The sequence below is a fragment of the Sus scrofa genome, chromosome 17 (genome assembly GCF_000003025.6).
Source record: "Sus scrofa isolate TJ Tabasco breed Duroc chromosome 17, Sscrofa11.1, whole genome shotgun sequence".
Classification (NCBI taxonomy): domain Eukaryota; kingdom Metazoa; phylum Chordata; class Mammalia; order Artiodactyla; family Suidae; genus Sus; species Sus scrofa.
Window position 1 is genome coordinate 3,397,518 of NC_010459.5, and position 16,536 is coordinate 3,414,053.

The 16,536-nt window shown below is 34.7% G+C and overlaps 1 protein-coding gene across 5 annotated transcripts in view; it reads left to right on the forward strand.

The window, feature by feature from the left end:
- TUSC3 (tumor suppressor candidate 3) overlaps positions 1 to 16,536 on the forward strand; it is a 194,689-nt gene that overhangs the window by 84,834 nt on the left and 93,319 nt on the right. For all 5 annotated transcript variants that reach the window (XR_002340155.1, XM_021078324.1, XM_021078325.1 and 2 more), the window contains exon 5: positions 2,199 to 2,339. Coding sequence is in view for 4 of the 5 variants with exons in the window: in XM_021078324.1 (XP_020933983.1) it covers positions 2,199 to 2,339 (141 nt within the window). In the remaining variant the exon portion in view is untranslated. The remainder of the gene's footprint in view (positions 1 to 2,198; positions 2,340 to 16,536) is intronic.

The following is a 16,536-nucleotide window of genomic DNA, read 5'->3' on the forward strand; positions in this document are numbered from 1 at the left end:
ACATAAGGACAGTACAGTTATCACTTTCACAAATAACATTGATAAAATATTTCTATTTGAGCCTTTATACATATTCTAATTTTGTCAGTTGACTTAATACTAGCCTTTATTTATAACATTTCCCCACCTCCAGTACAAGGTCCAGTCTAGAACCTGGTATTACGTTTAGTTAGTCATGTCTTTTTGGCTTCTTTTAACGTGGAACAATTCCAGGCATTCCCATTGTGGCTCAGTGGTAACGAAACCGACTAGATCCATGAGGATGCGGATTTGATCCCTGGCCTCACTCATTGTGTTGCTGTGGCTATGGCGTAGGCTAATAATTTCTCCATTAAATAATTACTATTCTTTTTTTTTTCCCTTTTCTTTCTAAATAGTAAACTGATGATGTTGAGGCACTTTAAGATCATGCAAATGTTGTACTCCTCATCAAAATTTTGTCAATATTTACTATCCACTGATGATTCTTGCCAGATCCAGATTTTATCATGATGGTTGCAAAAGGATAATGTTCCAGTTCTAGCACTTTTTTCCATATTTCTAGTTGGCCCTTAGCATTTTATCATTCAATCATTCCCCTCTTTATCATTCATTCATTGGTACGAACTTATGAATTGCTTTTTTCTCCATTGGTTTGTAAGGTATCAGTATACTTAAATATTTTAGTGCTAAAATTTTTCTAGAGTTGACTACTCTGAGCACCTTCATGCTCACTTCTCTGTCCTTGTAACGTGTCCATCATTTTCTTTTACTTTCTAATGTAACAGTGTATTCAGGATTATCTTGTATCTACATATCATTCTACCCAGTGCTCACTTAGGTATCTCTCCTAGGACCTTGGTTTCTTTTAGTAGGGAACCAAGATCTGAACATCCTGTGAAATCATGTTTTTGATTATCAGTTTCAACTGCTTTTTAAAGAAAGCAACATCAAGAAACTGAAAAGACAACCCAAGAATGGGGGATGTATTTTCAAATCATTTTTCTTATAAGGGACTCATATCTAGTATATATGCAGAACTCTTATAATGCAATGATAAAAAGACTACCCGATTAAAAATTGGGCAGTTACTCAACACCATTTTTTATCAGGAAAATACATCTCAAACTCACAGTAAGATACCACTTCACACCCACTAGGATGGCTAGAATCAAAAAGTGAGATAATAAGCTTAGGCAAGTAAGCTGAGAAATAGAACTCCTCATATACCACTGGTGGGACTGTAAAATCGTGTAGCTGCTTTGGTAAACAGTTTGGCAGTTCCTCAAACCATTAAACGTAGAGTTTCTATATGACCTAGGTGTATATACCTGAGAGAAATGAAGACATATGCCTACATAAGAATTTGTACAAGAATGCAAATGTAGCAGCGTTGTTCATAATAACCATGAAGTGAAAACAACCCACATACCCATCAACTGAGTAACTGATTAAAGGATAAACAAAATGTGATATCCATACAACGAAATATTCAGTCATAAAAAGGAATGAAGTAGTGGCACATTTTACAAGTATGAACCTTGAAAAGATTAAGTGAAAAAACCAATTACAAAAGACTGCATATGATATGAAATTCCAGAATAAAGCAATATGTAGAGACAGAAAGTAAATTGGTTGGTGGTTGCTTAGGGCTGTTGGTTGCGAGGAGGATGGGAGTGAATGCTAAAGGGCATTGGATTTCCTTTTGAAGTGATTCACATGTTCTGATGTTGACTCTGGTGATGGCCGCGCATCTTCATGAATATGCTAAAAATCATTGAATTGCATGCTTTCAGTGGGTGGATTGTATGGCATGTGTGTTATATCTCAGTAAAGCTGTTCTAAAAAGCCTTTTAAAAATCCCAATTTGAAATAAGACAAATATTGTACCCACAATTTCACTTCTGTTTTTTACCAGATGTCCCATGTTCCATGGGTGAACCACAGCAGCGCTGGGTTGAGTATAAGTAGGTTTTGCAAATGTTTAACTGTATTCATCTAAAAGCACTGAAGAGCAAATCTTTTTTATGCAACCATAATGTTTTAAGGCATATATTTTTGACCCATAGAGAACAAAAGGAATGCTAGTGACAGGTGTGAAAAATAAGGTGGCATTTTTCTGAATTATTTGTGTGAAAGATCAGAAGACTAGAATATGGTCAAGAGAAAAAGATTAATATTTTTCTTCAAATTAAAAATTTGTCATTGTATTCTTGCAGATTCGAGTCTTCAGACCACCCAACTACTCTGGCACCATTGCTTTGGCCTTGTTGGTGTCACTTGTTGGTGGTTTGCTCTATTTGAGAAGGAACAACTTGGAGTTCATCTATAACAAGACTGGTTGGGCCATGGTATCTTTGGTATGCTATCACATTTACCCTACTTCTTTCTGTGAGACTATAACTTGTATGATATTTAACAAATGAGCCAGGTTATTACTATAATGGAAATCAAGTCTGGATAAGAAGAAAAAAAATTTTTAAGGCTTAGGTGATATAATTTAAGTTTACCTTTAGTCTAGACTGCTATTTTCCTTCTACTATTCACTATTAAAATATAATGTCTTTCCATGTATACTTGGCATATTACAAGTTCTAGATAAATGAATGTTGAATATATTTAGAAGTATAGTAAGAATTCATCAGAATTAGTAGTTTGGAAATATACTCATTCAGCTGTTTTTTTCCAGCAACTCTTTTCTTGTGTCTCTATTATGTGCTTGATATTTGTTAGGTACTGGGGATGTAAAGACAAGATGTAAACCCTACCTGTAAATGATTCACCGAGGGGATACAAACTAATAAAAATATAAATACAGTGTAATATGCATGCTGTGATGGAGGTGAGCACAGAATATTACAGAAATCCATAGGAAGGATACCTAATCTGAGTGGGGAAGTCACGACAGGCTTCCCAGAGCATGTAACATAGTTTATGTTTAGAATGATCACTGTGGTGGAAATGGGCAGGGCAATCGATTGAAGAGTAAGTCTGGTATCAGGAAACCTGTTAGAATAGTGCTAGGAGAATCCAGGTGAACATGATCCAATTTTAGTTTCTACCAAAAGGATTTTCTTCCCTTTGATTATGATTGTGCCAAATTTTAAAAATATAATTATCTAATAAAATGGAAATATAGACATCATGTATTATATTCAGTGATATATATCTGATATTTAATATTTATACTAATTAAAATATTGGTGTAAAATAGTAATAAATAGCATAGTATTGATATGCAAATAGACTTAAATTATTACTAGAAAAGGAAGCTTTCCTGATTATAGAGGGTTAATATTTTTCTCTGCTTCTTTTATTTTAAAGATATTTGACTGTTTAAAGCAAAATATTATAAACTGCATTGATGATTGGTGGTTTTGTTTGTGTGTGTATGTGACAATAGCATGTTAAAGGATAGGTTGAGATATGTTGTTGAAAATTTCCATATTTGATGTTATGTGGTTCGATATCAACTCTAAATTGGCTGAAATGAGTATAAGATATATACTGTAATCCTCAGAGAACAGTTAAAAACATAATACAGAGATATAGCTGGAAAGCCAATATGGTCATTAAAATGGAACACTAAATATATGTATATATAATTGACAAAAAAGGAGGTATGAAAGGAGAAACAGGAATAAAACACAAAAAACCCAATACAACTAAAAAATGACAGACCTAGATACAGCATATCAATATACTTATGTACATTATATATAAACAGATTTAATACCTCTATCAAAGGCCCGAAATTATCATGGATCAAAATGCAGTAGAAAACTATGTACTGTCACATAGAATATGTAAAGGATTATTACTACTCAGTTCTAAGAACAAAGAAATTGTGGTTTTAAAAAAATGACATTCTGGGTTTATTTCTGGGTTCTCTATTCTGTTCCATTGGTCTGGATGTCTGCTTTGGTACCAGTACCGCAATGTCTTGATGACTGTGGCTTTGTAATATTGCCTGAAGTCTGGGGGAGTTATGCCTCCTGCTTGGTTTTTATTCCTCAGGATTGCTTTGGCAATTCTGGGTCTTTGTGGTTCCATATAAATTTCTGGATTGTTTGTTCTAGTTCTGGGAAAAATGTCATGGGTAATTTGATAGGGATTGCATTGAATCTGGAGATTGCTTTGGGTAATATGGCCATTTTTACATTAATTTTTCCAACCTAAGAGCATGGAAGAGCTTTCCATTTCTTTACATCTTCTTTAATTTCCTTGATTAATATTCTATAGTTCTAGGCATATAAGTCTTTCATTTCCTTAGGTATATATCCAGGTGTTTGATTTTTTGTGGTGCAATTTTAAAGGGTGTTGTATTTTTGTATTCCTTTTCTAATATTTCATTGTTAGTATACAGAAATGTGACTGATTTCTGAATGTTACTCTTATCGCCTGCTACTTTGCTGAATTTGTTGATCAGTTCAAGTAGTTTTGGGGTTGAGTCCTTAGGGTTTTCTACATACGGTATCATGTCATCTGCATACAGTGACAGTTTTACCTCTTCTCTTCCTATTTGGATGCCTTTTACTTCTTTTGTTTGTCTGATTGGTGTGGCTAGGACTTCCAGTACCATGCTGAATAAGAGTGGTGAGAGTGGGCATCCTTGTCTTGTTCCGGATTTTCATGGGAAGACTTCCAGATTTTCTCCATTGCATATTATATTTGTTGTGGGTTTGTCGTAAATGGCTTTTATTATGTTAAGGAACGTTCCCTCTGTACCCACTTTGGTAAGAGTTTTGATCATGAATGGACATTGTACTTTGTCAAATGCTTTTTCTGCATCTATTGAGATAATCATGTGGTTTTTGACTTCTCTTTTGTTAATGTGGTATATGATGTTGATTGATTTCCGTATGATGAACCATCCCTGTGAACCTGGGATGAATCCCCCTGCGGTGGTGTATGATATTTTTTATATGTTGTTGGATCCAGTTGGCTAAATTTTTTTTTTTTTTTTGGTCTTTTTGCTATTTCTTGGGCCGCTCCCGCGGCATATGGAGGTTCCCAGGCTAGGGGTTGAATCACAGCTGTAGCCACCGGCTTACGCCAGAGCCACAGCAACGCGGGATCCGAGCCGCGTCTGCAACCTACACCACAGCTCACGGCAACGCCGGATTGTTAACCCACTGAGCAAGGGCAGGGACCGAACCCACAACCTCATGGTTCCTAGTTGGATTCGTTAACCACTGCGCCACGACGGGAACTCCCAGTTGGCTAAAATTTTGTTGAGAATATTTGTGTCTATATTCTTCAAAGTTATCGGCCTATAGTTTTCTTTTTTGGTGGTATCTTTGTCTGGTTTTGGAATTACGGTGATGGTGGCATCGTAGAATGTCTTTGGGAGTGTTCCTTCTTCTTCAACCTTTTAAAGAAGTTTAAGGAGAATGGGTATAAGTTCCTCTTTGTATGTTTGGTAGAATTCGCCTGTGAAGCCATCTGGTCCTGGACTTTTATTTGTAGGGAGTGTTTTAATGACATCTTCAATTTCATTTCTAGTGATCGGTCTGTTCACTTGATCTATTTCTTCTTGATTCAGTTTTGGCAAGCTGTAAATCTCTAGAAAGTTGTCCATTTCTTCTAGGTTGTCAAATTTGTTGTCATACAATTGTTGATAGTATTCTCTCATGGTTTTTTGTATTTCTGTAGTATCCCTTGTGACTTCTCCTTTTACATTTCTGATTTTGTTAATTTGGGTTTTTTCTCTCCTCTTCTTGGTGAGTCTAGCCAAGGTTTGTCCATTTTCTTTACCTTTTCAAAGAACCAGCTCTTGGTTTTGTTGATTTTTTTCTATTGTTTTTTGAATCTCTGTTTTATTGATTTCCTCTTTGATCTTTATGATTTCCTTCCTTCTACTGGCTTTAGTTTCTGTTTGTTCTTCTTTTTCTAATTCATTTAGGTGGAAGGTTAAGTTGTCGATTTGAGATTTTTTCTATGGCCAGTTAATCTTTCATAAAGGGGACAAGAATATAAAATGGGAAAGAGATAGTCTTTTCAGCAAGCATTGCTGGGAAACCTGGACAGCTGCATGCAAATCAATGAAATTAGAATATATCCTCACACCATGCACAAAAATAAACTCAAAATGGCTTAAAGGCTTAAATATAAGACAAGACACCATCAGACTCCTAGAAGAGAACATAGGCATAACATTCTCTGACATCAACCTTATGAATATTTTCTCAGGTCAGTCTCCCAAAGCAACAGAAATAAAAGCAAAAATAAACCAATGGGACCTAATCAAACTGACAAGCTTTTGCATAGCAAAGGAAACCCAAAAGAAAACAAAAAGATAACTTACAGAATGGGAGGAAATAGTTTCAAATGATGCAACTGACAAGAGCTTAATCTCTAAAACATACAAACAAGTTATACATCTACAGCAAAAAAGCCAACAACCCAATTGAAAAAAATAGGCTAAAGACGTGAATAAAGATTTTTCTAAAGAAGATATGCAGTTGCCCAACAAGCACTTGAAACAGTGCTCAATATCCCTGATTATTAGAGAAATGCAAATCAAAACTACCATGAGATACTGTCTCACACCGGTCAGAATGGCCATCATTGATAAGTCCACAAATAACAAATGCTGGAGGGGGTATGGAGAAAAGGGAACTCTGCCGTACTGTTGATGGGAATGTAAGCTGGTACAACCACTATGGAGAACAGTATGGAGGCACTTTAGAAATCTATACATAGAACTACCATATGACCCAGCAATCCCACTCTTGGGCACATATCCAGACAAAACTTTCCTTGGAAAAGAAACATGCACCCACATGTTCAATGCAGCACTATTCATAGTAGCCAAGACATAGAAAGAACCCAGATGTCCATCAACAGATGATTGGATTAGGAAGATGTGGTATATATGCCCATTGGAATACTACTCAGCCATAAAAAAGAACAAAAGAATGCCATTTGCAGCAACATGGACAGAACTATCGACTCTCATACTGAGTGAAGTAGAAAGAGAAAGACAAATACCAAATTATATCACTTATATCTGGAATCTAATATATGGCACAAATGAACCTTTCCACAGAAAAGAAAATCATGGACTTGGAGAATAGACTTGTGGTTGCCCAGGGGGGAGCAAGACGGAGTTGGGTGGATTGGGTGCTTGGGGTTAACAGATGCAGCCTATTGCCTTTGGAATGGATTAGCAGTGAGATCCTGCTGTGTAGCACTGGGAACTATGTCTGGTCACTTATGATGGAGCATGATAATGTGAGAAAAAAGAATGTACACATGTATGCATAACTGGGTCACCATGTCGTGCTGTAGGAAAAAAAAAATAACGTATTGGAGAAATAAAAAATTAATCCATTTCAAGTAAATTGTCGATAGATATGCATGGATTTATTAATGTTACTGTTTTCTGGCTGTTTTGCATTTCCTATGTTTCTTTCTTCTTCTCTTGCCATCTTCCTTCATGAATTGTTTATTTTTTTGTAATGATATGCTTTGATTCCCTTCTCTTTTTCTTTTGTGGCATCTGGTCTAGTTTTTCTTTGCGGTTACCCTGAGGCTTACATAAGACATCTTATAGATGCTATAACCTCTTATACCTTAACTTTGTATACAAAAACTACCTTTTATTCGCCTCCCAAAGCATTGTATTTGTAGTGTCATAGTTCACTTTTTAAAATTTTTATTCTAGATTTAAGTTATTAATGAAGCACCATATTATAGGATTAGAGTATTCTGAATTTGACTTTATACTTGCTGTTAACATTGTCTTTAGCCTTAAGCATGTTCTTCCAGGATTTCTTATAAGGCAATTGAATGATGAACATCTTACCTTTTGTCTTGTCTGGGAAAGTTTTTTTTCCCAGTTTTTATTATTTTTTAAGGTTTTATTTAAGTATAGTTGATTTATAATGTTATAATTTCTGCTGTACAATAGAGTGATTCATTTATACATATATACACACATCCACATCGATTCTTTTTCAGATTATTTTCCAATGTAGATTATTACAGTATTGGGTAGAATTCCCTGTGTTCTATAGAAGTTCCCTGTTGGCCAGTCATTCCATATATCACATTGTTCAGTTTTTAAACTAACCTTTATTTCTGAAGGACGACTTTACCAGGAGATTTTTTCTTGCTTTGTGCTTTTTTTTTTTTTTTTTTTTTTTCCTTTTAGCATTTTTAAAGCATCATTCCTCTCTCTCCAGCTTAAAAGTTTTCTGCTGAGAAGTACACTGATAGCCTTACAGGGGATTCCCTTGTATAGGAGGTTTTTTTCCCCTTCTCCTGCTTTTTAAAATTGTTTTTGATTTTAGTCAGTTTTATTATATTTTGTTTTCGAGAAGATGATTTAGTGTTGAAATTTGGTAGTTCAGTATATGAGCTTCATGAATTTGAATTTCCAAATCTCCCCCCACATTTGGGTTATTTCTCAAATAAACCTTCTGCCTTATTTTTCCTCTCTTCTCCTGGGACTCTAGTCATGCACAGATTATTTCTTCTAGGGTATCCCATAATTATGTAGGTTTTCATTATTTTTTTCTTTGTTCCCCCAACTGGATAATTTCAAGTGATCTCTCCTTCACAGATTCTTTCCTGTGATTGATCCAATCTGATGTTGATGTTCCCTATTGTATTTTTCATTTTATTTGTCATATTCTTCAGCTCCCAAATATCTGTTTGGTTCTTTTTTATGATTCCTAGCTCTCTGTTAAACTTCTCATTTTGTTCATGTATTGTTTTTCTGATTTTGTGGAATTACCTTTGTGTATTTTCTTGTAGCTCAGTGAGCTTCCTTAAAAACACTATTTTGAATTATTTTTTAGTGATCACTGGAAAATTGTTTTCCTCTAGTGGTGTCATGTTTCTTTGATTTTTCATGTTCCTTGAAATGGAAGTCATACATTACTGTCTTCATATTTGAGGAAGTTGTAACCTCCTCCAAAATTAATTAAGTGGCTTTGGGAGAGAAATTCCTTTTTTCAGCCATCTTAGGGATTCTGAGGTTTTCTCAGATCTTTTCTGTGGGCAGGCCTGTTCTACACTTTTTGTTCCCTTTTGTGAGGGTACTCAATATTGTATAGTTTCTCTTAATCTTCTAAGCTAGGATGGGTGCCAGTAGCCTCCCAGTTGCTCGCTTTCCCTAGGGTAGTGTTAAAAGCTCTAGTGTGCTCCTTTCTCCCAGTCCTTGCAGAGTTGGTTGGCTTTCTGCATGTGCTAATAGCTGTCTCAAATGCTTACTTTTACCACCTTCAGGGTGTGCACAGGAGGCTTGGCCCTAGGATGAGGGGGTGTGTGGGTAAAAAGCATAGGTTGGTTGGGGGATCCATAGGTAAGGAGTCTTCAGCATCTCATGGGCAGACTTCCTGGTGGATTCCCTGAGTATACCTTTGATATGTTCCATTCTGAGCGATGGCTGCTATTTTCCTAGCCACGCACCATCTCCTAGTTGTTCAGTTCATGACTCAGTACTCTGGGTGGATTGAGAAAGAAGTGTGTCTCTGGTAGCATACCACACAGCTGGGCAAGCTGGACGCTCACTTTCCCCTGTAGGAGAAATCACAGAGAGGCTCTCTTGGCTCCATGCTCTGATGTTCTGGAGGAGTAGTGATCTAGATACATTGAAACTGTTCTCTTACACACTTCAAAGCACTCTTTCCATGAGCAATGGTCAATTTTGTTTTTTTTTTTTTTTTTTTTTTGGTTGGGGGAAGAATGTGGAAAAGTCTTATCCCACCATAATGATTACTTCCATGTAACTGAAACAAAAGTTCTTAAAAAAATCAGAGTGCTATGTATAAATTATATTACATGTAGATAAAAACTTTTGGAAAAGTGTAAACTAAAACTAGGTCAGGAAGAAATATATTAAACATTTGCAAATCCTTGAGAGCCAACAAGATCAGTAATTCTTTAGCAAATATTCATCAACTGTTATCAAGATTTTTTAGAGAATGGTAAAAGAGAAAACTACCCAACTTCTTTTATGAGGCTCTGGTATCATTTATATTAAAGTTTGGGGTTTTTTTTAAGAACATGGTTCCAGTTTAGTTCTGAAAATTTTTATTTTCCTCTTAGAAATTAAGGACATAATGAAGAACAATAAAACCTCTGCAAAATTAACTTCCAAATGAAGTTTTGGAAAACAGAGAAAACTAACCCATACTCCAAAGTACCTGTAAATTTTGTCAAAAACAACTGAAACAAGCTCAGCTTGTATAAGATGCTCTTTTTTTGTCGGGGCCCTTTTTCACTGAGAGAAACAAATGGTGCTAAAGGGACTGCTGTTAGTGGCAGATCTCAAAAATAGGCAGGAAATATTTGTTCCCAGAAAACGGGGACTGTGCTCTGAGAAGGAACAGCTATGATCTGGAACTTGTTTGGATACAGAAGGATGACCTGGAGAGGTGGTAAATGACAGCTCAGGCAGTCCTGGGGAACCAGCGTGGCAGAACTCAGAAAGTACAGGCACAGATAGATCCAGTAAAGTGAGTGAATTACCTTTGAAATGATGATTATGTTTCTTACTGGCAGAGGATCATAAGAAATCAAGGGGAGTGAAGATTGTAGTAGAAGCCTTCCTGAACTTGCTCGGTTGCTCAGAGACAAAAGAGGTGTGACTACACAGAAGTGATATATTTTAAGTAAACGGCCACTCTCTGTAACAACGAAAATTAAACCACTGAGCCATGAAATCTCTTCCCATCCCAGAGTAGTCTCCAGCTATTAGCTGGTTCAGTGAAAATGGACCTTATTCAAATATAAGCAATAATGACAGTATCAACAAGGACTTAGCACAGTAGCTGTTCATATTTTTTTAAGAAAATAATTTGTAAATGCAAGCAATGTTTCACTACAGGTAAAGGAAATTTACCAGAAACATGTTGCCACAAAGGTCAGTGAAATTCTAAAAATCACTCTGATGTAGATAATGAAATATAGCCATCAAAAAAGAATGTTAAGTCCAGATATGTAAATTTAGAGAAGAGATAGCAAAAAATAGGAGGCAGTAACATGGCACATGGCAAATCCTGTTTATGAACATAGACATAAAAAGCTTTTAAAATGTGTTACCAACCCAGTTTAGCTATATATAAAATAGCAAAAGGCAGGTTGCAGGAATGGCTCATTCAGCATTTTCAAATTAATTAAAAACTAGGTACTGTAGAAATTAGAATTCATCATTCTTGATTTTAAGAGGTTAGCCTTAACCTTATTATGAAAGTTTGCTTATAGCTGTCTTAAATTTCTAGCAAATATCTTAGTAGTGATAATTTAAAATGATGCCCATAGTCACCTACTTTTCATCATTTTACTAGTGGTCTTATTGCAAAAGAACAGAAAAAGAAATATAGGGAATAAAGTATAAAGAAAGAGACATTATTTACTTAAGATATTATTTGCCTGTGATACAATTGTCCACACAGAAATTTCATCACAAAATTCATCAGTATTTATAGAGAACTGGTAATAAATTTCAAGTTGAATAGTTTTCTGAATTCAATCAAGGTCAAGATCCAAAAATCATTTGGATTTTCACATAGTAAACAATTTAGATATGTAATTAAAAATAAAATCTCTTTCCCAATATGAAGAGGAAAAGTAATGGTACTTAAAAGTAACAAAAGATGTTAAACAATATCAAAAATGAAGCTATTAATACATATGTATATAAATTTATGTATTTATAGCTAATTGTCAATTTGTTCCTTTTGCCTTCTTGCAGTAGCTGCTCATCCACTTTTCTTTTCAACAGAGTATTAGTGGTCTTTATGACTGTTTATATGTAATAGGACAGACTAATAAGCAGACCAGGCAGGTCACCTTAAAGCAGCCACCTTCTGCAATAATAGCTAGAGTCTAGAAATTCAGACAGAACCTCTATGGACTTATGGTAGATAAATGCAAATTTATAGTTTGGCTTTTTAGAGTAAGGAAAATAAGATTTTTTTTCAAGGAAATTTTAAAAATATTTTCTCACTTTATGGTAGTTGAGGCAAAAGAGATTACGACTCTAATGTAATTGGTTACTCTCTGGTCAGTCTCAGTCAATGAAGTCATTAAGTTTAAAAGTGTTTGGGGTTTTACAATCAGGCCAGTTTTCAGGTTGCTTCATTCAGTAAAGATATCCAGACTTTCCTCTGAATCCTTGAAAGCTAATGAGCTGGCATAACAGAAGATATTCTAACTTTCGCAGACACATACTTGAGAAGAAAATCTTGGCAGGTAGGTCTACTCCCCAATGGCAGCCTTTCAGAAGTCGGTAACAGGCTGCAGAGAACAGACATGTTTTCAAACAGTATGTTGAAACAGTATTTCAAACAATATGTTTGAAATTACTCTGAATATAAAATGTTGAATTATACATATTTCTGGTGTTTTTTTTTTTGTTTTGTTTTGTTTTTTCCCTTATCTGCTGATGGCTTATGAAAGCTATTCAACGCACTTAAACAGTGAGGTCAGATATATAATTCAAATCTTCTTTACCATTTTTCTTTGTGTATAAAGACTGAATTTAAGTGAAAACCTGGATTTGTTCAGTTCCAATGTTTCTTAATCCTGTTCTTATAAAATTAAGAGGCTCTCCAAAAATGCTGAACCATTTATCTTATATATTTGTCTGTTTAAAACAACCCATATCCCAATTCCTTTGGAAATGAGAATGTATTTTTAAATAATTTTGACAAAATATGTCGTCTTATTTGTAGAAACTCTTGATGAAAGACTTGGATTGCATAATAAAATGAAAGCTCCTAAAATAAAAATAGTAATGAACTGTACAACAGCAGACCACTTCTGTAATGGAAAAAAATTTATGCTGAAGGAAAATAAGGAGAAAAACAGTTTGGTGAAAGTTCACTTCTTAGTAAAGAACCAAACCACATACAATTTAGCAGTTGTGTTTTCTTATCATTGAACCTATACGGAAGTACCTCTGGGATTAAGAGTCCTTACTTCAGGGCAGACTGTATTCTATGACTGGTGGATTTTTGTTCTTTGGGTTTTTTTCTTTTTCATTATCATATTCATTTTACTGTATATGACTCACAGAAAGTATATACTGGGGAGAGGAAGCTATTCATAGTGCTTTAGGGATAGGATAGAGACAAAGCTTGCAATTTCCTGGCATAGAGGAACTAACATACGTAAATGTTAAAACATCTCCAGAATATACCAACAACCCACACAACACAGCAGCAAAAAAAGCAAAAACAAAAAAAGAAACAACCCAAGTGAAAAATGGGCGGAAGACCTAAATAGACATTTCTCCTACAAAGATATACGGATGGCCATCAGGCATATGAAAAAATGCTCAACATCACTAATTTAACTGCTATGAGGTACCACCTCACAACAGTCAGAATGGCCCTCATTAACTAGTCAATAAATAACAAAAACAGGAGAGGGTGTAGAGAAAAGTTACCCTCCTTCAGTGTTGGTAGGAATATAAATTGATACAACCACTGTGGAAAACAGTGTGGAAGTACCTCAGAAAACTAAATATAAAACTTCCTTATGATCTAGCAGTCCCACTCCTGGGCCTATATGCAGACAAAACATGAATTCAAAAAGATACATGCACCCTATGTTCATTGCAGCGCTATTCACAATAGCCAAAACATGGATACAACCTAAATGTCTATCAACAGATGAATGGATTAAGAAGATAGGTATGTGTGTGTATATATATATATATACAAACTACTCAGCCATAAAAAGGACAAAAGTAATGCCATTTGCAGCAATATGGCTGGAACTAGAGATTCTCATACTAAGTGAAGTAAGTCAGAAAGAGAAAGACAAATACCATATGATATCACCTATTTGTAGAATCTAAAATATGACACAGATGATCCTATCTACAAAACAAAAACAGATCATTGCCAAGGAGGGCCAACTAGTGGTTGCCATGGGGGAGTGGGAGGGCGTGGGATGGACAGGCAGTTTGGGGTTGGTGGTTGCCAACTGTTACATGTGGAATGGATGGGCACTGGGGCCCACTCTGCAGCACTGGGCCACTTTGCTGTACAACAGAAATTGAAGAAACATTGTAAATCGGCTATATATTTTTTTTTTTTGAAAAAAAAAAACCACAGATGTTAGAGCTTCCTGGTTTTGAGTTTTAAAAAAATAAGTAAGGGAGTATTTATAAATTCTTCCTCGTTTCATGCTTCCTAAGGGGGAAAAATGCTTGTTAACTACTATTTAATGGTGCTGATGATTGTTCACGGAGCTGAATATGCGTTGGCTATAGTTTGGTGTCACTCTGCTTTCCATACTCCCTTCATCCCCTAAAGATGGAGGATGATGGAAAATAAGCATGCACATTACCTGCTTCATGGTGAGGTTAAAATAGAGTGGATGTGTAAAATATTGAATTGCATCAGTATATAACTTCAGAGAAAATGTAGAATAGATATATATAGTTTATGGTTTTCATAAAGAAATGTCGACTTGGAATATCAAAGTGAGTTAAAAATGTTATGTTTTGTAGCCCTTAATGCAGTTCTTCATGGCAACCTAAATCTTTGCAGTGATGGCTGTCATTTCAGAGCAGCAGTATTAGTGTGCTGAGTAGTTAATCATTTCAAAACACTTGCACACAAAATCCTAAGAATCTGCGATTAAAATCATGAAAGATAAAACATTATTCAATAACCCAAACCTTATTATCACAGTAAATCTCAGTTGGATAGAAGCTGTTTTCTGCCTTTTAACACTGATACTTTGTACTGTAGGATGATGCATATACCTTAATGTTTCTTCTGTCTCAAAGAAATTATATCAGTTTTATTATGTAAATTGTATTTAAACTCAGAAAAGCTCAAGATTAATATAAATTATTACACAGTGCCCACAACTCACAAAAGGTTATTTGGCATTTACACATTGTGAGGTATCAATAAAAATGTATTTTTTGTGACCATTCTACAACTACAGGGCAGATCTGACTTCAAATGGAATAAAATAAACTCCTTTTTATGTCACATGTAATATCATACAGGTACTATCTCTGTGGCATACGGTTTTGCTCTGGAGTGAGAAGAAAATAATTGCTGTTAATGTTTTTTTCCAGTAAAGTAACTTTCAACAGACAACTTTTCACATCAGGCATTTGATTCATTTGGCCATCCGAAGATGGGTGTTCTGTTTAAAAATAAGTAATTTCTATAATAGTCAAATATATATTTTAATAAGTATGAGGAGTATGGCAACAATATAATAGAATGAATTATATTCCATTCCATTTAGAGTATACTTTTTAGAGTATACTTTTCTTAGTAAATCTAGCTCTTAATTTTCTCTAAAAAGGATAGGTAACAGACTCAATAAACTTAAACATTTAAAAATTATTTGTAAATGGACAGACCTGCTTTTTTTTTTTAACATTTGAATGTGGTTTCCTGAGATTTTTGCTTTTTAATTATGAAAATCCAGTACATGGAGTGACCAACGCACTTCAGTATTCCATGCCACTGCTAATTTCTTCTTAATCCAACTCAATGATGGTTATAAATACTGTTTGTCAAAACAGCTATCCTTAGTGTGTAATTCCTTTCCATAGCATTAAATATTTACTCTTAAGAGGCTTTTCTTGGTAGTTGAAAGGACCATAAAGAAACTTCCTTCCTTTTTCCTTAAAAATGAAACATATAGGTTGAGTGATATGAAATAATGATCATGTAATATAATCTTATAAATTTGCTATCAACAATTCACTTGTGAGTAGGAAAAATGAATAGTGTAAATCTCCTGACATAGTTGTCTGTTGATACTCTGGTCATTTACATCACCTATTTAATAAGTAAATAGATAAATCATTAAGTTATTTCTAATGTAATAACATTTTAAAGACATGGACTATACAAAGGATTGTATAAAATGTAGATACAATATTTATTTTTTTCTGTACAGTTGGTATTTAATGTTTCAACTTCACTAATAGCTTATTTAACTCTTGGTCTTTTTAAAATTTTATGTTTTACAGATGAAAACTATTTTTTCAAAGCTATATCAACTGCATAGTGTACATCTATGAAACAAATTTAAATCCAAGAGTTGAAAGCATGATTTTTTTTTATTTTTTTAAATATGAAACTATGTTTCCCCAAACTAAATCTCCAATGAAATCTCATTGTGTAGAATAGTTAAAAGCACAATTGCTGTAGTTGATGTTGGCATCAAATCAGTGAATGTAATACATCATATTAACAAAATGAAGAATAAAAATAAGAGCATCTCAAGAGATGCAGAAAAAACATTTGACAAAAAATTCAACATCCATTTTTTCATAAGATTTCTCTTACTGTACAGCATGGTGACCCAGTTACACATACATGTGTACATTCTTTTGTTCTCATATTATCATGCTCCATCATAAGTGACTAGACATAGTTCCCAGTGCTACACAGCAGGATCTCATTGCTAATCCATTTCAAAGGCAATAGTCTGCATCTATTAACCCCAAGCACCCCATCCATCCCAATCCCTCCTGCTCTCCCTTGGCCACCATGAGTCTATTCTCCAAGTCTATGATTTTCTTTTCCGTGGAAAGTTTCATTTGTGCCGTATATT